The 22,247-nt window shown below is 39.9% G+C and overlaps 2 protein-coding genes across 3 annotated transcripts; both read left to right on the top strand.

The window, feature by feature from the left end:
- The first annotated feature begins 224 nt into the window (after positions 1-224).
- On the top strand, positions 225-10,020 carry LOC143041545 (protein UXT-like). The gene is made up of 4 exons (XM_076213542.1): positions 225-341; positions 9,227-9,344; positions 9,525-9,677; positions 9,822-10,020. The coding sequence occupies exons 2-4, from the start codon at positions 9,277-9,279 to the stop codon at positions 10,018-10,020; spliced, it is 420 nt and encodes a 139-aa protein (XP_076069657.1). The 5' UTR covers positions 225-341; positions 9,227-9,276.
- Positions 10,021-10,096: 76 nt separating this feature from the next.
- On the top strand, positions 10,097-15,717 carry LOC143041544 (beta-1,4-galactosyltransferase 3-like). Of its 2 annotated transcripts, none has more exons than XM_076213541.1 (3): positions 10,097-10,444; positions 12,446-12,543; positions 15,593-15,717. In XM_076213541.1, exons 1-3 carry the CDS (start codon positions 10,097-10,099, stop codon positions 15,690-15,692), a joined length of 546 nt encoding a protein of 181 aa, XP_076069656.1. In that variant the 3' UTR covers positions 15,693-15,717. The 2 variants fall into 2 exon arrangements, with proteins under 2 accessions (XP_076069656.1, XP_076069655.1); XM_076213540.1 differs by lacking the exon at positions 15,593-15,717 and adding an exon at positions 12,710-12,920.
- The last annotated feature ends 6,530 nt before the right edge of the window (positions 15,718-22,247 follow it).

The following is a 22,247-nucleotide window of genomic DNA, read 5'->3' as shown; positions in this document are numbered from 1 at the left end:
TATATATATATATATATATATATATATATATATATATATATCACTGTACAAAAATATGAAATAATTATCCACGGCATATGAAGTTTCACAATATTATTAATGACTATTTAAAATTCCCGCCTATTTACTATTACCTCATTGCTTTGATAAATTGTTGAACTATCTCTAATATAATTTTATTTTATACCATTTTACATAATATCATAATTGCATCAAAATAAGAAAAAAACATATATAAGTGTTCCCTTATTCCTATGTAAACTTTACAATATGCGTTTGTCAAAGTACCCTATGAGAGAGAGCTGTCAGGACTGTCTGTCTTAGAACTGAAAATAGTTTATGTAAGTTCACGTCTTATGAGCTAGCAGGGTTATTCGATTAGTAATATCCACTGTCGTTGTCTGAATAGGTTTTTTATAGTAAAATAGTTCATGTGCTAACAGAAATTAGATAAAAAATGTGATGAAGGTTAGAGTTGTCACTACTATCGGTTTGTAACTGTTCGTTACGTACTCGAATTAAATTAATTTTATTGCCGTACAGTTAAACTCATTACAACCACTGATTCTTTGATGATTTTGATGTATATAGTATTATTTCATGGTAAAATTCCAGAATCAAGCTACATGTATTTGTCAAAATAGCCGATAAAAAGCTATCAAGACTGATATTATATTTACAAGTTACACTAGAACAAATAATAATTATTTGTTCTAGTGTAACTTGTAAATAGTTGATGTAAGTTTACATGTTATACAAGTAAGCAGGATAATTTGATTAATAATATACATTTGTTTTCTGAATAGGTTTTTATAGTATAATGATTCATGTGCTAACGGAAATGAAGAAAAACTGGTGTAGGTTAGAGTTGTTATGATCTGGTCTGTTCGTTACCGTCTCAAATTAAGATATTTTTCTTGCTTTTCAATTAAACTCATTTCAACCACTGGTTCTTTAATGATATTGATGTATATGGTATTATTTCATGGTAAGATTCCAGAATCATGCAAACACTGATAATTTCCATGAAACTTGTGTTGTCCAATAACTCCTAACCCTCCTTACCTATTTATAACCTTACCTAATCATCTAATTTAACCATTCCATAGAAGAAATGTATCTTTCAAATACAAAGAATATTTTTTTTGCGTGATACAGAAATAGAACCATTCATTCACCTTAAATCAGTTTGTTAGTAATTATTTGATTAACCAAATGCAAGGCAATTTACATTAAAACTCAGAATCATGTTATGATGTTGCAATGAAGATTTTTTATTGTTTTTATTATTATTATTATTATTATGCACGCATGGTTTGTTCCTAAAATTAAATTTTTCACCAAACCTCCCCATAATCTATTCGTCTTGAACATGGTGATTTTTTAACAAGCTTTATTTTTACTGTACAATGAGTTTAGAAAGGAAAAACCTGGGAGAAGGTTATATCTAGGAAAATTATCTGCACAAAAGTTTTAAAGAAAATTCCAAGGGTATTAGTTCAGATGAACTAATGCTGGAAGTCCTACTCACAAGTTATATTGATTTTCAAGCAATATTGAAGGCCTACCTTAGGGAAGATTCATCAAAATTCAGAGAGAAATTAAATATGCCAACACAGTCACAGAGTGGGCATGGACCATAGACACAACCATGCAATCATCTCTGAAGACACTGAACACTTCATCCTACACTGCCCCACCCATTCAATAACAAGGGAGAAACACAATATTACTTTAAGTGTGGGCCATTCTGGTGACTGCCAGTTACCTAGGAGTTGTGGGTCTTCTGTATGAGAGATCTAGGGCAACAGATTGATTGATTGATGCCAGTTATGAAACTATTATATCACTGGGCCACATCAAAAATGTAACATAAATGACAATATGATTTTCTAGACCAATTTGCATGCTGAACACTGTGGTGGTGTTTGTTTTGCTAATAGGGTTCTGGTTTTTGTGTTACACAGCATGTTTTATAGTGCTAGGTGCATAGGCAGCTATGTATGAATTATTAATGTGTAATATCCGCGTGGGATCACTGATATTGTCTTATGTTTATTTCTTTTGCTGCAGATTAACTGAAGGATAACACAGACTTGCAAGAACAGTCCTGACTTGTTGTGCTACATATGCGGAGAGTACGCACACTCAAAACAAATATGCACTATCACATCTTCAGTAAAACGTCTGTATCGTGACTACTTTCCCATTGAACTAGGAGATTAGGACAAGCCATGTGCTCCTCACATTACCTGCGTGAACTGTGTTTCTGGGTTCAGCCCATTACATAAGAAGGAAGGAGACTGCAAGAGACCATAAGGCCTACACTAGGCAGATCCGTATCCATCACCACCTGTCATCCCCATCCATAAAGTTGTCTAATCATTTCTGAAAACAACTGATAGTTTCAGTGCTTACTATATGGTTACTAAGTCTATTCCATTTATCAACCACCCTATTAGTAAACCAATTCTTGCCTATTTCCTTCTTAAATCTAAATTTGTCCAGTTTAAACCCATTACTGCGAGTCCTGCCCTGTTGTTTTAATATGATGACCTTGTTTGCATCAGCCTTGTTAAAGCCTTTGATCCACTTGAACACCTCTATTAGATCACCCCGCACTCTGCGTCTTTCCAGAGAGTGTAATTTAAGGTGTCTAAACCTCTCTTTGTAAGGTAGATTTATGAGCCCATGTATCATTTTCATCATTCTCCTCTGTACTGATTCTAGTGAATTGATGTCCATTCTGTAGGACGGAGACCAAAACCGTACCGCATAGTCAAGGATGGGTCTAACAATTGCTAGATAGGGTTTGATAATTACCTCTGCACTTCTATTCGTTACCATCCTAGCAATGAAACCTAATGCTCTGTTAGCTTTATTCCTGGCACTAATGCACTGTTTCCTGGTTTTAAGGTCCAGACTCACTAGAACTCCCAAGTCTCGCAATCAGTTTTTTCTAAAAGCGTGTTATCTAAGCTGTATCTATTTTCGGGGTTATGTAGCCCAACGTTTAACACGCTACACTTAGAGATATTGAAGTTCATTTGCCATTTCACCGACTATGTGAACAATTTGTTAAGATCATCCTGCAGAATCTTTGCGTCGTCTCCTGACCTAATTTGGCGTCCTATTTTAGTGTCATCTGCAAACTTACTAACATCACTATTTATCCCATCATTTAAGTTGTTTATGTACATAATGAACAGCAAGGTACCCAAAATGAAGCCCTGGGGAACCCCACCAGTAACATAACCCACCTAGATTTTACTCCATTTATGGCGACCCGCTGTTTTCTGTTACTGATCCAAGCTCTAATCCATTATAACACTTTTCCTCCTATGCCATGGGCTTTGATTTTATTTAGTAGTCTCTGGTGTGGCACATTGTCGAACGCTTTGGTAAAGTCATTTAGTAGTCTCTGGAGTAAAGGGAAACATAAGTCAATGCTATTTGGTATACCAATGGTTTGGCGGGAACTGAAAAATCACCATGATGACTGCTATTTCTGTATGGTGAAACCACTAGGGAGGAATACTAAAAGCATGAAACACATTAAATGTCCAAACATTCCATCAGCTATGTGACCTGTACCACACAGTGATGACGTCCCATTACCAATTTGTTCTGAGAATGTGCATCATAGCAGTTCAAGTAACTCTTCGAGCAGATGTGTATGAAGAGTTTCACCCTACCGGGATCCCTAGGAAAAGCTCTCAGTTGTTTGAACATAGTGAGCTAGATGACCTTGTTCAAGATCTTGGGCTGTCAAAAGAATCTGCACAATTGCTAAGCTCAAGGTTAGCAGTGAAAAATCTTTTGGGAAGCAGTACATACTTTGCAAAGAAGCCAGGCAACATCTGCTGATATACCAACACACAAGAGAAAGTCTAGAAAGTGTGCCTTTCAGGGAGAATAGCTGGCCTCAAATATTTTAACACTATTGTGATTTTCGTAAGCAGATATGTGTGTAACGTACATTCATCATGATTATGTTTCTTCTCATTAAGATAACATGGCCTGTCAACCTCTGTTTGCCTTTACTTACCTATATAAATTTACAGGAATTTTATAGACCTGGCTCAGACACATTTCTACATGACATGATAAACCTGAATCATTTAGTTTTGGTTATTACAAAAAAGTGAGAACCTCCCTGAAAAATTTAGTATAATTTAATTTCTGGATTCAGCATGCTAAACTCTAATGGGGAAAGGCTAACGGCATCTTTGTTGCAAGGATTTTTTTTTTTTTTTTTTTTTTTTCATGCAGCCCAATGATTCAAAAGTATACAATGACAGAATTAGGCTGATTTTACCATGGTTTCTTCTCCTTATTACCATTAACCACTTCCATATGATGATGCCTATATAGGTGTCATGAGGCAAGAGTGGGTATATGAGGATGCTGGCGCTGGCACCTTAATTATATTTATTTTGAAGTTGTAGCTAAGTGACCCCCATATTCTGTGAACTGGCTTGATCATATTTTCTGTGGTTATTAATATTCAGAGTGAAAGAGAGTGAGTAATACAGCTGTAATTTTGTATTTTATAATGTGAGTATTGTGATGCATCATCATACATCAGACAGCTGTTACCATGAGAATTTGACTCGTATTGAAGAGGTTAAGCGGTCATTCAACAACTCAGATTTGTGTATACAATAGATTCTTTACCTACACATAGGTTTCTGTCATGTTTAATAATCATGTAATATGAAAATGTGTACTATTGGTATAAACCCAGAAATAATAACATATTTCTTGTTTTATCATGTTAAATCCAATTTGTTTTCAGAATTTCTCTGTCACCCATGGTATTCTTGCCCCAGCATACTTGCCTATCAGTGAAGATAAACAGTAATGGACAATTGACTTGTTCATTATTTACTGTCTAATGTATTGGTTGCATGTTATTGTGATGTTAAAATCTCGGTAGCATGCAGTTGATAATGGAGGGTCTATATGGGGTGTTCCTATGGACCAGAGGCCAAATTTATAAAAGATCGTAACCCATGAGTCTAGACATGAATCTTCAAAATGGTGGAGATTTTACCTAAATCCCTATGTCTAGACATAAGTATTTAGGTCACCGACACAGGGATTTAGGTAAAATCTCCACCATTTTAAAGATGTCTAGACTAAGAGGCTAAGACCTTTTATAAATTTGGCCCCAGAGTTGTACATCATTTTGCCTGTGTGAAAGGAAAACTCTATTCATAGAGAAATTATGCTACTTTATTATACTATGACTGTCCCTCCATGATGCTGTTTGCCCCCAACTCTTAATACTCTCCTGTACCACCTCTCTGAATATACATTTCCATTTTCCTTGAACCCTGTGGTAGGCAGAGAAAGAATACTGTCACCAAGGGTTCCCACTTGAATTGTAAAAGGTAACTAAAACAGGATAAAAGATAGGACAAGGCATCCTAATCTCTGTAGCCCCAAAAAGGGGACATTTAAAAAAATAATATATATATATATATATATATATATATATATATATATATATATATATATATATATATATATAGGACAAGGCATCCTAATCTCTGTAGCCCCAAAAAGGGGACATTTCTAAAAAAAAAAAAATATATATATATATATAGGCATAAGAGGGTCTGGGAAGAGTTTTCCAACCAAAACCCTAAAGTTTGGGTCTTTTAATGTGCGTGGGTGTGGTACAGATGAGAGTAAAAGGGAAGAGATGTGCAGTGTGTTTGTGAGAAGAAAGGTGTTATGGCATTAAGTGAAACTAAGTTGAAAGGGAGGAGCGGGTTTGAGTTTGGGAGTGTAGTGGGGAGGGTGTCAGGAGTGAAGAGAGGATGAGAGAAAGAAGGGGTGGCTCTATTAGTAAGTGAAGAAATAGATGAGCATGCGTTGGAGTGGAAGGAGGTTTCTTCAAGGTTAATGTGGATGAAGGTGAAACTGGGAAGGGAGATGTGGGCCTGGTAGTGAAAAGAGTATAGAGGAAAGGAAGGTTCTTTGGATAAGTGCATAGGGGGTTTAGGGAGAAATGTCAAGCTAGTGATATTAGGAGATCTCAGTGCTAGAGTAGATGAACCAATAGACAATGGTTGGGAAGTGTGGAGTGCCAGGAAAAAATCTTAGTGGAGAGTTGATCGTGGCAATGTGTCTAGAGAATTGATGATAGCTAACAGTGTTTAGGAAGAGTCAAGCATAAGTACACATGGGAGAGGATGGTGGATGAAAGGGCTATAATGGACTATATAGTGGTACCCAGGAGAAGAGTTGGATGTCCATGTTCTTAGGGGAAAGAGTGGGGGGAAATCACATCATTTTTTGGTGGAAGGTAAGTTGAGAGTGGAGGATAGATGGAGAAAGAGGAAAAGGACAGAAGCCAAGGAGATGCTTAGAGCAAACTGTTTAAATAAGAAGGAAAAGGAGCAGGAGTACAAGGAGAAGTGTGGGAGGTGGTGAAGGATAGAGTGGAAGTTAGTGTGGAAAAGGAATGAGGGTGTTTCAAGGAGGAAGTGACAAAGTGTGCAAAGAATGATTGTATATGGAACAAGAAGGGTGGGAGGGAACAGAAGGAAAGGTAGTGAGTGATGGGATGAAGGTAATAGAATAGAAGTGAGCATTCAGAGACTAGTTACAAAGTAGGATGAGAGAAAAATATGATAAGTATAAAGAAAAAAGAAAAGAAGCAAAATAAAATATAAGGGGCAAAAACTTTTTTTTTTTTTCTCTCTTTATACATACATACATATACCAAGGCTTTTTCCCCCTTACAAGGGGGGTAGCCAAAAAGAAAAAGGCATAAAATCATTCCCACCCATTCCATCCCTGAATACACTCCACACCCCTCCACCCTCCCTCTTATCTTAGCACCTCCTGAATGACGGGTCATCCCTGCACCTTGTCCACTGCCCTGGGTCAGAAGCAGTGTCGCAAGACACAGCACATCCACAGCGAGGCCGCTTCATTAAATTGGCGACCCCCCTTCTCTGTCCCCCCATTGCATACAATGAGAGGACGGGGAGAAATCCCTTCTGGCTGCGTCAAATTTTGCTCACACATACTACCTCACCCCCCATCCACCCGCCCATTCCACCTCATGCAATCACATCATCCATATACAACCATTCTCCATTCACCCCTGTCTTCTGTCCTCTCCCATCCTTCCTCAACAGACATTCCCCTGGATTTGGAAAAAACTTATGGCAGAGTGGAAAGGAAGGCACTGTAGCAGGTTTTGCAGATTTACCTAGTTGTATTCTGCGGGAAGAGGAGCTATGTTCGTGGTGTCCCACCTTTGTATCTCGCAGTGTCAAGTTTGCTTTTAAACTCATGAATGGTTTTTGCGCACACTATTTCCTTGTCCAGTTTGTTCCAAGTGTCTACCACTCTATGTGGAAAACTGTTTTTTTCAGATCTCTTCTGTAGCTATGTTTTTTTATTTTCTTTCCATGTCCTCTTGTGCTCCTCCTGTCCCAGTTTAACAAGTCCTCTCTATCAAGTATTTCTGTGCCTTTCATGATTCTGTAGATGGTCAGTAGGTCACATCTCTCTTTTCTTTGCTCCAGAGTCGGTAAATCTACTTTAACCAATCTCTCCTCATGTGACAAGTTTGGGAGTGCAGGTGCCATTTTTGTTGGTGCTCTCTGAATTCTTTCTATTTTCTTTATATTCTTTTTGGTACTGGGTGACCACAATGTCACCGCATATTCTAGTCTAGGATTTATCAGTGTGACCAATATTTTTTAAATTATTTCTTCGTCCAAATATGGGATTGGGGGAAAGCTGTTAAGGGCAGTCAAGAGTTTTTACGAAAGTAGTAGACCCTGTGCTAGAATGGGGAATGGAGAAAACAAGTGGTCTGAGGTAAATGTGGGACTGCATCAGGGCTGTGTCATGTTGCCATGGCTGTTCAGTGTGTACATGGATGGGGTGGTGCAGGAGGTTAAGTCGAGGCTAATGGGCAAGGGAATGGAGATTGTTAAAGAAAATGGAAAAAAGTGGAAGCAGATGTTGTTTGCTAACAATGCTGCACTTGTAGCAGGGTCAGAGGAGGCATTAAGGAAGTTAGTGATAGAGTTTGGAAAAGTATGCAGTAAGAGAAAGTTGAAGACATGTGGGTAAAAGTAAGGTGATAAGATGTATGAGTGTAGAGGATGGCAGTGAGTTGGAAACAAGTGTAAAGGGAGAGAGGCTGGAGGAAGTGAATAGCTTTAGGCATTTGGGGTCGCATGTGACAGGGAAGGGAGGAATGGAGGTGGAGGTAAATTGTAGATTGAGAAGCAAGTAAATGCCTTGAGGGACTATAATGTTATGAGAAATAGGCAGCTGGGAATGGATAGAAAGAGGAGATTGTATGAAGGGGTGATTTTGCCATCGGGATTGAATGGGGCAGAGACTTGGATTTTAAGAGAGGAATAGTTTAAATGTGTTTGAGGTGAAATGTCCGAGAAGTATGGTAGGGGTTATTAGGTTGGATAGAGTGAGAAACAAAGGGAGGAGAGCAGAAGTGGAAAAGGAGATAGCAGATAGGGGTGATGAAAGATTATTGGGATTGTTTTGTACACATGGAAAAAGTAATGAAAGATTAGTAAAAGAGATATGGAAGGAGTGAACTTAGGGGACGACCAAGGATGAGATGGATGGATAGGGTGAAGGACCCATTGAGCAAAGAAGGGAGAAGGCACAAGATAGGGATGAGTGGAGAATGACTATGTATGGATGATACTGTTTTGCAAGGAAGCAGGTTGGATGGAGGGGTAGGGATGTTTGTGTGAATGATATTTCGATGCAGCCCAAAGTGATTTCTCCCCATCATCTCTCTTTCTGCATAGAGGGAGGTTGTCATTTAAGTGCAGCAGCGTTGCTATGGATGTACTGTGTCTTGCTGCATTGTGTTTGACCCAGGGCAGTTGTTGGATGCAGGGACGATCCATCATCCATGAGAGTGGAAAAAAATAGTTGAAGTAGGTAGATTCCGATTCCAGTCTGGAGACTGAGTTCCAGCTCAGAACTGTACCTGTAGATGGGTGACAGGAAGTAGGTTTGTGCAGAACAACCACAAGCAGGTACTTGTTGTTGTCCCCAAATTAAGTAAGATATGAGGAAACATTGGGACTCCATTATTTCTTTTCATATCATTCTCAATACTCGTATGATTAATATAGCTTTTTACAGAGTAATAGAAGCATGTTTAATGTTACAGTTGGTCATGAAATTAATTTAGTTGATTCTCTCACAATAGGAATAACAGGGAAGCCAGTTTTTTAATCTGGTTTTCCAAAGCAACGTGATATGGACTATGATGAAAAGATAAAGAAATATGAGCATTTCCTGAATGATGTCCTTCGCAAGGATTTGATGTATGTAGATTATAATTTTTTTGCGTTTAACATGATATGTATTTATAAATACATTGTTATTTATAGGTAAATATTTGTATTAGGTAAATATAGGCACCACTGATGAGAACTAGCATAAGGTAGTCTTGCAGTGGCAGACTGAATTATCTTATCTTAATTCATAAATTCTATTCTCAACAGGGTAGTATTAGAAGAACGTGACAAGCTATATGAGTCCATCGCAGAATTCTCCCAACTGAAGCAAACTATTAAATGCATCCAGGATTCCTCTACTGAAGATGGATTGAGGAGTCAAGTTGACCTTGGTTCCAATTTTTATGTTCAAGCTCATGTGTAAATAGAATTACCATTTTTTATGAATGATTTTATTATTCTTATACTTTCCTGTGATTTTTTTTTTTTTTTTTTTTTTTTTTTCTCTAATCAGTTAGCATTCATTCTCATTCATTTACTTGTTTGTTCTTTTTTCTTTTTCAGACCAGATGTTTCATATATTTATGTGGATGTTGGTTTAGGATTTCACGTTGAGTTGACTCTAGATGAGGCTGTGAAATTTTCCCAAAAGAAAATTTATATTCTCACAAAAAAGGTTGAAGAATCAACCAAGAAGTCTGCCAAGATAAAAGCCCAAATAAAATTTGTGCTTGAAGGGTTAAGAGAATTGCAAAAGCTATAAAGTCTTAGTATTCAATAAAGAATTCAACTATTTTAGTAGCGCTCTGCAACATTGCTGTTCCAGTACTGTACTGGACATGGCTCATCCAGATGTTCCAGTAAAGTCTGTGGATGTAAATTATTCAAAGATTCTATTCTGGAGTTTAGCCTTCCTTTTTATTAATTGGATAGGGCCTTTGCTATGTGGGAAATATGCAGACACCTCTTTTGACTTCGTGCCTGCATCAGACATTCCCTCACAATTGATTGGTTTAATTGGATCTAGTGTGACACATGAGAAATGGTGTCCTCATGTGCCAACTCAGCTAGATAATAGAATAAAAATCCCAAGCAATTTCAATCAAAGTTTTGATATTGCACAAGTCAAGAATTACCAGTACAAAGATGGAGCATATAGTCCACGACATTGTCAGTCTCGATATAGGGTAAGTTCTTCCAGTAGTATTTTTAATGCACATGCACAAACACATCATTTAGCCACTTTTTACAGTTTGCATGGGAACAAGGTGACAGTATGCTTTTCCCTTATCAAAGGATGCTTAGGAAAAATAATAAGGTGGAATGATAAGATTGAGAGAAGTGAGTAAAATGTCTTCGGGTATTAAAAAGTGTGATGAGAAATAGACATTTGGGAATGGATGCTATGAGGAGACTGTATGAAGGAGTGATTGTACCGACAGCACTGTACAGGGCAGAAACATGGAACATAAGAGAGGAATTTGAATGTATTTGAGATGAGGTGCCTGAGAAGTATGATGAGGGTTACTAGGCAGGATAGAGTGAGAAATGAGGAGGTGAGGAGGAGAACGGGTGGAAAGGGAGCTGGGAGATAGGGTTGATGAAAGAGTATTGGGATGGTTTGGACACATGGAAAGAATGAGTGAAGAAAGATTAGTAAAAGAGGTGGGGAAGGAGTGAAGATGAGGGGAGTTGACCTAGGATGAGATAGATGGATGGGGTTAAAAGGGGCATTGGGAAAGAGGGGAATGTCTGTTGAGGAAGGAAGGGAGAGTACAGAAGATAGGCTTGAATGGAGAATGGTTGTGTATGGATGATGCTGTGATGCAGGAGGTGGAGTGGGTAGGGGATGGGGGTTGAGGGAGTATGTGTGAGAAATATTGACACAGCCCAAAGGGATTTCTCCCCGTCTTTTCCTTTCCAGCATGAGGGGACAGAGAGGGGGGTCTCCAATTTAATGAAGCAGTCTTGCTGTGGATGTGCTGTGTCTTGTGACACTGCTTCTGACCCATGGCAGTAGGCAAGATGCAGGGATGACCTATCATCTAGGGTGCCAAGATAAGAGGGAAGGGAGTGGAGTATGTAGGGGATGGAATGGGTGGGAATGGTTTTTATGCCTTTGTTTTTTGGCTACCTCCCTTATAAGGGGGAAAAAGCCTTTAGTATATGTATGTATGATAAGACTGGAAAGGAAGGATACAAGTTAACTGATCAGCATTTCTCTGAGTGAAAAAACAAAATGGATAATGGTTATGTTTATTTGGATGTCACTAAAGCCCCAAAACTACTGACTGCATAAGTTGTACACAGTCTGTACTCCATATGGGCCATGCTGATAAGAATTGAGTACTTGCTGGATTCACCTTCCTGATGGCTTTGTCCAAGTGCAGTAAAACACCTTTTCCAGATATGTCCAGGTCAGGCAATAACCAGATGATTTATTTTTTCCAGTTAGGGGGTAAATATACCTAAGAGTGTCAATATTGATAAAAAAAAAAATTATATTGATATCTACTCCCACAGAGGAATCCCCACTAAGCAGTGGTACAACCAGACTTGGCCAGGAGCCTTTTATATGTAGTAGACTTATGTGGCTAGACCTGGCCACCCATACACTTGTTTTTAGTTATGACAAGAACCCATAAATGATGTATGTTTGAGTAGACAACTTAAAAGGTATTCCACCACTTTTCATCTTTTCATATTTTTGTGAATGCTCAATTTGGTTCCTTTTTCACTAACCAGTTGTTGGGTCATTCATATTTATACATTCCTGGTTAAAAGATGCTTTACTGTACTACCTCTACATGTTGCTACATGCACTCATGATGGAGGGAAGGGTTGTCTCACATAGAAATCTGTATTAGTGCTCACATAAGTATGCCACATAATAGCCAGCATTTTTTCATGAAAACCATGGTGCAGTAAAGTAACTCTCCCATTTAGGTAAATAGTTTATTTATGCATTACTAGGGAGTTTGCCATCATTTTGAAAGTTAAAATGAAATCCAGCAGAATATGTGAAAGTGTTTTGAAATAAGGTCAAGTTGAACATACCAAAATATCTGTGGTCCAACTGTGCATGAAATATTATACCAAATAGTATATTGAGGTAGTGATATTGAGGGATAGATTATTTGTTTTACAAACTCCTAATCATGGAACTTCATTCTTATTTTTTTCAACAGATTGCATTAATCGTGCCCTACCGTGATCGATTGGATCATCTGGAAAAGTTCCTTGCATATATGCATCCATATCTCATGAAACAGCAGCTGGAGTACAAGTAAGTTCATACATACATACATATACCAAAGGCCTTTTCCCCCTACATGGGGGGTAGCCAAAAAGAAAAAGGCATAGAAACCACTCCCACCCATTCCATTTCCTATATATTCCACTCCCCTCCACCCTCCTCCCTCCCTCTTATCTTGGCACCTCCTGGATGACAGGTCATCCCTGCATCCTGTCCACTGCCCTGGGTCAGAAGCAGTGTTGCAAGACACACCACATCCACAGCAAGGCCGCTTCATAAATTCGATGACCCCCCTCTGTCCCCCCATGCAGAAAAGGAGTAGACGGGGAGAAATCCCTTCGGACTGCATCAAACTTCCTCTCACACACAAGTAAGTTTGAAGTACAATAAATAGTGTGATGCTGTACACCAGTAAAGAGTAAGAACCTGATGTCATTGAATGTCTCCAAGGTTCAATTGCTTTACCTGTAAACCTGACAATTTTTCTTGGAGATATCCTATCTTCTTTAATAGAACAGCTTTTTCTTCTAACACTAGATAGTTTTGATCTATCCTTCACCAGTAAATTCAACAAGAAAACTTGCATTTCAACTAGTGTTAGAGCAGGCACATTGAAATGAAGTATTCTTTGCTGTCTTCAAATTCCTAACTCCATCTCAGCTGCTAACTCTGCAGGGGATATATTTTCACCCTTATATTGAGGACATTTCTCATGTTTGTGATGATTTCACTGTGAGAGTAGAGCACTGAAAGTAAATATGGGCAAAAGTAATGTGATGAGATGTAATTGGAGTGATGATGATGGCAATTGAATGTGAGTTTGAAGCGCAAAAATTTGGAGGAAGTGGAGTTTCAAATATTATGGGTCATAAGTAACAGTGAATGGATGAGTGGAGATGGAGGTGAATAGTAGAGTAAAGGAGACAAGTAAATGTCTAGGGGGAATGAAAAATATCATGTTTGTAAAAGAAATCAGAGTACATACATACATATACCAAGGCTTTTTCCCCCTTACAAGGGAGGTAGCCAAAAAGGAAAAGGCATAAAATCATTTCCACCCATTCCATCCCTGAATACACTCCACACCCCTCCACCCACCCTCTTATCTTAGCACCTCCTGGATGATGGGTCATCCCTGCACCTTGTCCACTGCCCTGGGTCAGAAGCAGTGTCGCAAGACACAGCACATCCACAGCAAGGCTGCTTCATTAAATCGGCGACCCCCCCCCTCTCCGTCCCTCCATTGCATAAAAGGAGAAGACTGGGAGAAATCCCTTCTGGCTGCGTCAAATTTTGCTCACACATACTACCTCACCTCCCATCCCCCCGCCCATTCCACCTCATGCAATCACAACATCATCCATATACAACCATTTTCCATTCACCCCTGTCTTCTGTCCTCTCCCGTCCTTCCTCGACAGACATTCCCCTCTTCCCCAAAGCCCCCTTCACCCCATCCATCCACCTCATCCTAGGACGTCCCCTCATGTTCACTCCCTCCACATCCGCCTTCCATACCTCTTTTACTAGTCTTTCTTCACTCATTCTTTCCATGTGTCCAAACCAATCTAATATTCTTTCATCAACCCTATCTCCCAACTCCCTTTCCACCCCTGTTCTCCTCACCTCCTCAATTCTCACTCTATCTAGCCTAGTAACCCCCATCATACTTCTCAGACACCTCATCTCAAACACATTCAAACACCTTCTCTCTTCTTCTCTTATGTTCCATGTTTCTGCCCCATACAGTGCTGTTGGCATAATCACTCCTTCATACAGTCTCCTCTTAGCATCCATTCCCAAATGTCTATTCCTCATTACGCTCTTTAATCCACCAAGGCATTTACTCGCTTCTCTCAATCTACATTCTACCTCCACCTTCACTCCACCTTTCCCTGCCACATTTGCACCCAAGTATCTAAAACTATCCACTTCCTCCAGTCGCTCTCCCCTAACCCCTTCCATACGGTGCCGCATACATAGGCGGCATGAGGAGCAAGTGGATACGCGAGGCTGCCATATCGGCGTCTTGATTATATTTATTGTAGTTGCCCCTGCGTAATGACGTACTCTCTAAACTGTCTTTAATCATATTTTCTATGGTTATCAAAATTCACGGGTGAAAGAGAGAACGATCGATATAAGCGGTGACTATATTTTATGATGCGAGTATTATTACGACACGTACGGCTGGCAGCGGCTGCTGCCCGCGAGATTTAAGGCCCGTACTGAAGAGGTTAATGCTCACTTCCAGTCCTACTGCCACTTTCACCCCTTGTACATCTCATCGCCTTACTTTTACCTACATTTATATTTAGCTTTCTTCTATCACATACTCTCCCAAACTCTGTCACCAACTTCCTCAATCCCTCCTCCGATCCTGTCACAAGCGCAGTGTCGTCCGCAAACAACAGCTGGCTCACCTCCCATTTTTCTCCATTTTCTTTAACCATCTCCAATCCCTGACCCACTACCCTTGCATTTACCTCTCGCACCACCCCATCCATGTATAAGTTGAACAGCCAGGGCGACATAACGCATCCTTGACGAAGTCCCACCTTTACCTCAAACCACTCACTCTCTCCATTTCTAATCCTGACACAAGCTCTACTACTCTCAATAAAAACTCTTGACAGCTCCGAGAAGCTTTCCTCCTATCCCGTATATCTGCATAACCTCCCACAGTGCCTTTCTGTCTACCCTAATGTAAGGCCTTTTCCAGATCCATAAAAGCCCAAAAAACATCCTTCCCCTTTCCTATAGCTTTCTCACATATCTGTCTTACCACAAAGATCTGATCTACACAACCTCTACCTGTCCTAAAACCACACTGTTCCTCACCATTTACTCCCCCTGTTCCTCTCCTAATCCTCTCAATCAAGATCCTCCCATAAGCCTTCCCAACTACACTTAACAGGCTAATCCCTCTGAAACTATTACATTCACAATTGTCCCCTTTTACCTTGTAAAGAGAAACTATACAGGCACTCCTCCAGTCCTCCGGCACACTACCCTCTCTCCAGCAAACCTTAAATAACCTCACCAGTCAGTCCACCATCACTGTACCTCCCTTTTTCAGACATTCTGCATGGCATCCATCCAGACCAGGTGCCTTACCTGCTTTCATCATCTTACAAAGGCGGAGCATGCCGACAGGAGACCTTTTGATCCATATCTAGGTCGGATGCGAAAAAAAAAAATCATATTAATAATAAAATAATAAATAAAAACTATAATAATGTAAATAACAAATAAAATACATAAATAAATGCATAGGTATAGTTAGATAATAAACAGACAATTCAAATAATTAACAACTGCCTTCACCTCATCCTTCCTTATTTCTCCTCCATTCTCTTCACTCATCACTCTCATTTTCTTCGCATTTCCCACTGCAGCTATCTTTCCCTCCCTATCCTCCTTCACATTTAGCAACTCCCTAAAATATTCTGCCCATCTTCCCCTTACTGCCTTCTCTTCCATTATCATCTCTCCATCTGCACCTTTTACCTTTTCTTCTCTACTTGAGTCGCCTCCTCTTCCTCTCTTAATTTCTTTCCAAAACATCTTTTTATTACTTTCAAAATTTTCTGTCATACTCTTACCCCATTTCACATCTGCTCTCCTCTTTGCCTCCTTTACCTTTTGCTTTACTTCTCTTAGTCTTTTCTTTGTACCTCTCATATGACTCCCTCATCCTATTTTGTAACCAATCTGTGAAAGCTCGCTTCTTCTCTTCTACAACCTTCTTTGTTTCCTCATCCCACCATTCACTACCCTTTCTTCTATTTCCTCCTGTCCTTCTTGTTCCACACACCATCCTTGCACACTTTATGACTTCCTCCTTGAAACATCCCCATTCCTCCTCCACACCTAGCTCTACTCTATCCTTCACTCCCTCCCACTCCTCCTTCAGCTTCTTTTCGTACTCCTTTTCCTTTTCATTCAAAGAGTTCACTCTAAGCACCTCCCTACCTTTTGTCCCTTTCCTCTTTCTCCATCTATCCTCCACTCAACTTACCATCAACCAAAAAATGATCTGATATTCCCCCACCCTCTCCCCTTAGCACATGTACATCCTTAACTCTTCCTATCATAATCCTATTTACCACTACATAATCCATTAGCACTCTATCTACCACCCTTCCCTACACCACCCTCTCCCATGTGTACTTATGCTTGACTTTCTTCCGAAACACTGTATTTGCTATCATCAACTCTCTTTCTAAACACATTTCCACCATCAACTCGCCACTATGATTCTTTCCTGGAACTCCACATTTCCCAACCACTCCATCGATTGGACCATTTCCTATCCTAGCATTAAGGTTTCCCAGTACTATTACATTGACATTTCTTCCTAAACCCTCTATGCACTCATTTAAATCTATCCAAAAGGCCTTTCTTTCTTCTACGCTCTTCTCACTGCCATGCCCATATACACTTACAAAGACCCACATCTCCTTTCCCAGTTTCACCTTCATCCACATTATCCTTGAGGAAACCTCCTTCCACTCCACTACACGTTTACCTATCTCTTCACTTACTAAAATAGCCACCCCTTCCCTCCCCCACCCTCTCTTCACTCCTGATAACCTCCCACTTACACTCCCAAACTTACACTCACCCTTCCCTTTCAACTTAGTTTCACTCAAAGCCAACACATCCATCTTTCATCTCACAAACATACTACCTATCTCTTCCCTTTTACTCTCATCTGTACCACATCCACGCACATTAAAAGACCCAAACCTTAGGGTGCTGGTCTAATTTCTTCTGAAGCATTTTGGCTTACCCCCCACCAGGCATATTTCCTAAAGGATAAGCCCCCTGCATATGTAGTACTTTGCATAAATGTATGTTAAATGGCATATATAAAATAAAAAAAAAAAAAAAAAAAAATCTTCTTCAATATGCCCCATTATTTTTTTTTTTTTTTTTTTTTTTTTTTTTTTTTTCATATCAGCTATGTCCCAACATCCATCATCTGCAAAAAAGAAATTGACACCAGCTCCATCTTCCATTGATGACATATGTCAGTGAGTTCTCAACCATGGCAGACTCAAGACAAACAGAATATCTCTCAGAGAGTGATAATGAAAATTCTAACTCAGAATCAGTTTATTTCACCGGAGATGATCTGGAGATCATACCTGGGTCATGAGGGTATATGTTTGAGCCCACACACAGGGACATTAATAATGGGAGTTACTCCAGTTCAGACACTGAACATGGTGACAACAAAAACAAAAGAGAAAACAATGTGTTGTTGGCCAAATGGATGCACACAACTTCATGGTTTGTACCTTTTATTGTCTTTAATGTCCAATGCTCTTTATTAAGTCTGGCAGAACCTCATGATCCAGTAAAAATTTAATAATGGTGACCCTGGCAACTATGTTTATTTTCATTCTTGTCATAGTGATACATAAATCATGTAGGTTTAGCCTACATATACATTATGTTCATAGCCATGAACATGATGAAGTTATAGTGTCAAGGTTGGATCTAAGTACCTGTACTTGTACATATATATACCAAGGGCTTTTTCCCCTTTACAAGGGAGGTGGCCAAAGTCAAAGGCATAAATCCACTCCCATCCATTTCATCCCCACATACTCCACTCTCTTTTATAACCCCTCCCTCTTTTCTTGTCTCTTCTGGATGATGGTCATCCCTGCATCTCTCCCACTTCCCCTGGGTCAGAAGCAATGCAGCAAGACAGTACATCCACAGCAGGGCCATTTAATTTAATTGGTGACCCCCTCTCTGTCCCTTCATGCAGAAAAAGAGAAGATGAGAAATCCCTTCAGGCTGCATGAGAATATAATTCACACATAGCCCCTAACCCCCCCATCCCCAACCACTCCCTTCCATGCATCACAGCTTCATCCATACACAACCATTTTCCACTCACCCCTATCTTTTCTCTTCTCCCTTCTTCAACAGACATCCCCTCTTTCCCAATGCCCCTTTTACCCCTTTTCTGTATCGAGACCCACTTTTTAACAATGGCCTAATCCATGCTATAAACAAAAATGGTTCACATGAAGAATCGTCACCCCAGACATTGACAGGGTGACAATTCTTCATGTGTGCTATCCTAGGGTAACAATTCTTCATGTGGGCTATCCTAGGGTGAAAATTCTTTCATGTGGGCTATCCTTGGGTGACAATTCTTCATGTGGGCCATCCTGGGTTTGCAATTCTTCGATTGTATAAGTTGACGACAATAAGCATAACCCTCATTCAACCTAACCTAACCTAATCTTTATTCCACTATTGATTCTTCAGATGGTCATTCTGAGGTAACAGTTCTTCATGTAACCCACAAAAATTACTAACTTTCATGCTTTACAAATCTGTGACTGGAATTTATTTTGTCACATCAAGTATTTCTACTTAATTACAATGGCATATACTTAGACTTGGACTTATTTCATAGCAAAATTACTTTACTTGTACTTGAAAAATACCCAGGTGTTTGTACATACATATACCAAGGGCCTTTACAAAGGATTACAAAGGCGGAGCATGCCGACAGAAGACCTTTTGGTCCATATCTAGGTCGGATGCAAAAAAAATCATAATAATGATAAATGAATAAATAAAAACTATAATAATGTAAATAACAAATAGAATACATAAATTTGGTTCATCTGAACAAATTTAGATTTAAGAAGGAAATAGGCAAGAACTGGTTTACCGATAGAGTGATTAACGAATGGAATTGACTTAGTAATCATGTAGTGAGCGCTGAAAATAACGGTTGTTTTAAGAGAAGGATAACTTTATCGATGGGGATGATAGATAGCAATGAACATGGAACTGCTTAGTGTAGGCTTTATGGTCTCTTGCAGTCTTCTTCATTCTTAATTTTACTATGCCTCTCAACCATCCAATAGCCCATCCTTATTTTCCATCTTTGTTGGATCATCTAAGGGCCCATTTCTGACCACCGGCGACCAGGTTGGTTTGTGATGTTCCTCTGTTTATAAAAAAAATTCGAGACAATAATGCAGTTGGAATGAATCTCATCCCCCGTCATGAAGACGAATAAGAAATGGCCACCTGGCACTAACCATGAGAGAAACAAAAGCGTCACTGTGGCCGGTGGTCGGAAACAGGTCATAAGATTGGTGTGACAAGGGCTTAAAGGTTGTTTTTTTTTTTTTTTTTTTTTTTTTTTTTTTTTTTTTCTGCATATGTAAGTTTCCCTCATTTTAAAGAATAAGGATTTTTTTTTTTCAGTGAAGCATCCCTTTGGGTAAATAAAGCCAGCTGATAGAAGATAGAATGAAGGCATGAAATGACATTGCTCCCTAGGAAAGTAATCAAAATATATATTTTTATCTGAATGAATCACAATGGCAAAAGCCGACAAGACTGTGAGAATAAACACCTTGTGAGATCGAAACCTTTATTAGTACTACGTTTCGCTTGTTACAGCTTTTTCAAGTACAGACATGACACACACTCTGAGCACATAAACGCCAACTGGGATGTAACTGGGTGTGGTTATCTGGGTGGGGTGGGTGGTAGGTGGAGGGGGAGGAGGGGGACGGGTGGGAACTTGGTGGAGGACAAAGGAGGACATTTCGGACAGATTGTTGAAGTGGACTAAGGGGACATTTCATACATTTATTTAATGCGGGGTAACAGATGGATTATAGGAGGGGGCGATGTTAAACATGCCTCTGTTCTGCTCGGATCCGGGAGCATCGCTACGATTCCCGGAACAACATCACCACCCAACGCCTGTGTTTATCCACCGGAACACCAAACGACCACCTGATGGATTGGGATAACGCAGAACTTCTGTTTTAGTGAACCAGATAGGATGAGGAGAAAATGCCTCGAAGCGGCCGCCATTCAAAGCTTCAAAACCATTGAGCAGAACAGAGGCATGTTTAACATCGCCCCTCCTATAATCCATCTGTTACCCGCATTAAATAAATGTATGAAATGTCCCCCTCAGTCCACTTCAACAAACTGTCCGAAATGTCCTCCTTTGTCTCCACCAAGTCCCACCCGTCCCCCTCCTCCCCCTCCACCTACCACCCACCCCTCCCTGAAAACCTCTCCCAGTTCCTTCCCTGTTGGCTTATATGTGCTCAAGTGTGTGTCATGTCTGTACTTGAAAAAGCTGTAACAAGCGAAACGTTAGTACTAATAAAGGTTTCGATCTCACAAGGTGTTTATTCTCACATATTTTTATCTATATATTTTTTGTAAGATAAATAAGATCCCTCATTGGCGGCCAAAATAAACAATATGACGACCCTCCCGAACAGAATAATTCCCTTTGTTCTCTGTCAGACTGTTTTTCATACACTATGCTTCTGACCCAGGGCAGTGGACAGGATGCAGGGATGACCCATCATCCAGGAGGTGCCAAGATAAGAGGGAGGGAGGAGGGTGGAGGGGAGCGGAATATATAGAAAATGGAATGGGTGGGAGGTAGCCAAAGTCAAAAGACATAATTCCACTTCCACCCATTTCATCCCCATCCTCTCCACTCCCATTCACCACCCCTCCCTCCCTCTTTTCTTGGTTCCTTATGGATGATGGATCATCTCAGAAAGTCACAGTACATCCACAGCAAGGCCGCTTCATTTAATCAGCAACCCCCCCCCTTCTGCGTCAAAATATCATTCACACATAACCACTCCCTAATCCCCCATTCCCAACCCACTCCCTTCTATGCATCACAGCATCATCCATACACAACTCTTCTCCACTCACCCCTATATTCTGTCTTCTCCCTTCCTTTCCCAACAGACATCCCCATCTTTCTCAACATAAATTACCCCATCCATCTCATCCTTGGTCACCCCCTCCTGTTTCACTTCATCCACCTTTGCCTTCCACACTTTTTTTTGCTAGTCTTTCCTTGCTCATTCTTTCCATGTGTCCAAACCATCCCAATAATCTTCATCAAACCCTATCTCCCAACTCCTTTTCCACCCGAGCTCTTTTCCTCACCTCCTAGTTTCTCACTCTACTTGTAACTCCTACCATACCTCTCATGCATTTCATCTTGAACACATTTAAACTATTTTATATACAATCTCCTCTTAGCATCCATTCCTAAATGTCTATTTCTTAAGACACTTTTTAACCCCCCAAGGTTCTCTCAATCTACAATCTACCTCCACCTTCACTCCTCCCTTTCCTGCCACATGCGACCCGAAGTACCTAAAGCCACTTCCTCTAACCTCTCTTCTTTAATACTCATTTCCAATTTGCTGCCATCCTCTTCCCTTGTACATCTCATCACCTTACTTTTACTCACAATTACCTTCAACTTTCATCATTCACACACCTTCCCAATCTCCACAACTAACTTCCTTAATCCCTCATCTGATCCATGTTACAAGCACAGTAATCTCCCGATTTTTTCACTATTTTTCTTTAACCATCTCTCAATCCCCAGCCCATTACCCTTGCATTTACCTTCCGACGATCACCCCATCCATGTACATATTGAACAGCCATGGTGATTGTCGTGCATGTATGTGGTCATGTGATATACCCTGTGAGAGATGCCATAATAGATACTACATGTTGCAGTGCAATCTTTTGGGGTCTACAACCCACTTTGATTGCTTAAGGGCTCTCTCTTAATTCAGTTTTGAATGTGGACACTATTTTAACTGCTCTGTCCTTAGTGGTGTATGGTCTGTGATTTAAAGGTCTTGGCCAAGAGGAAATATTAACGGGAGATAGTGGTT

Source organism: Oratosquilla oratoria, chromosome 31, assembly GCF_046742065.1.
Source record: "Oratosquilla oratoria isolate Oo_2021 chromosome 31, ASM4674206v1, whole genome shotgun sequence".
NCBI classification, from domain to species: Eukaryota; Metazoa; Arthropoda; class Malacostraca; order Stomatopoda; family Squillidae; genus Oratosquilla; species Oratosquilla oratoria.
Note: the sequence above shows the minus strand (reverse complement) of the source record. Positions and strands in the feature narration are given on the sequence as shown.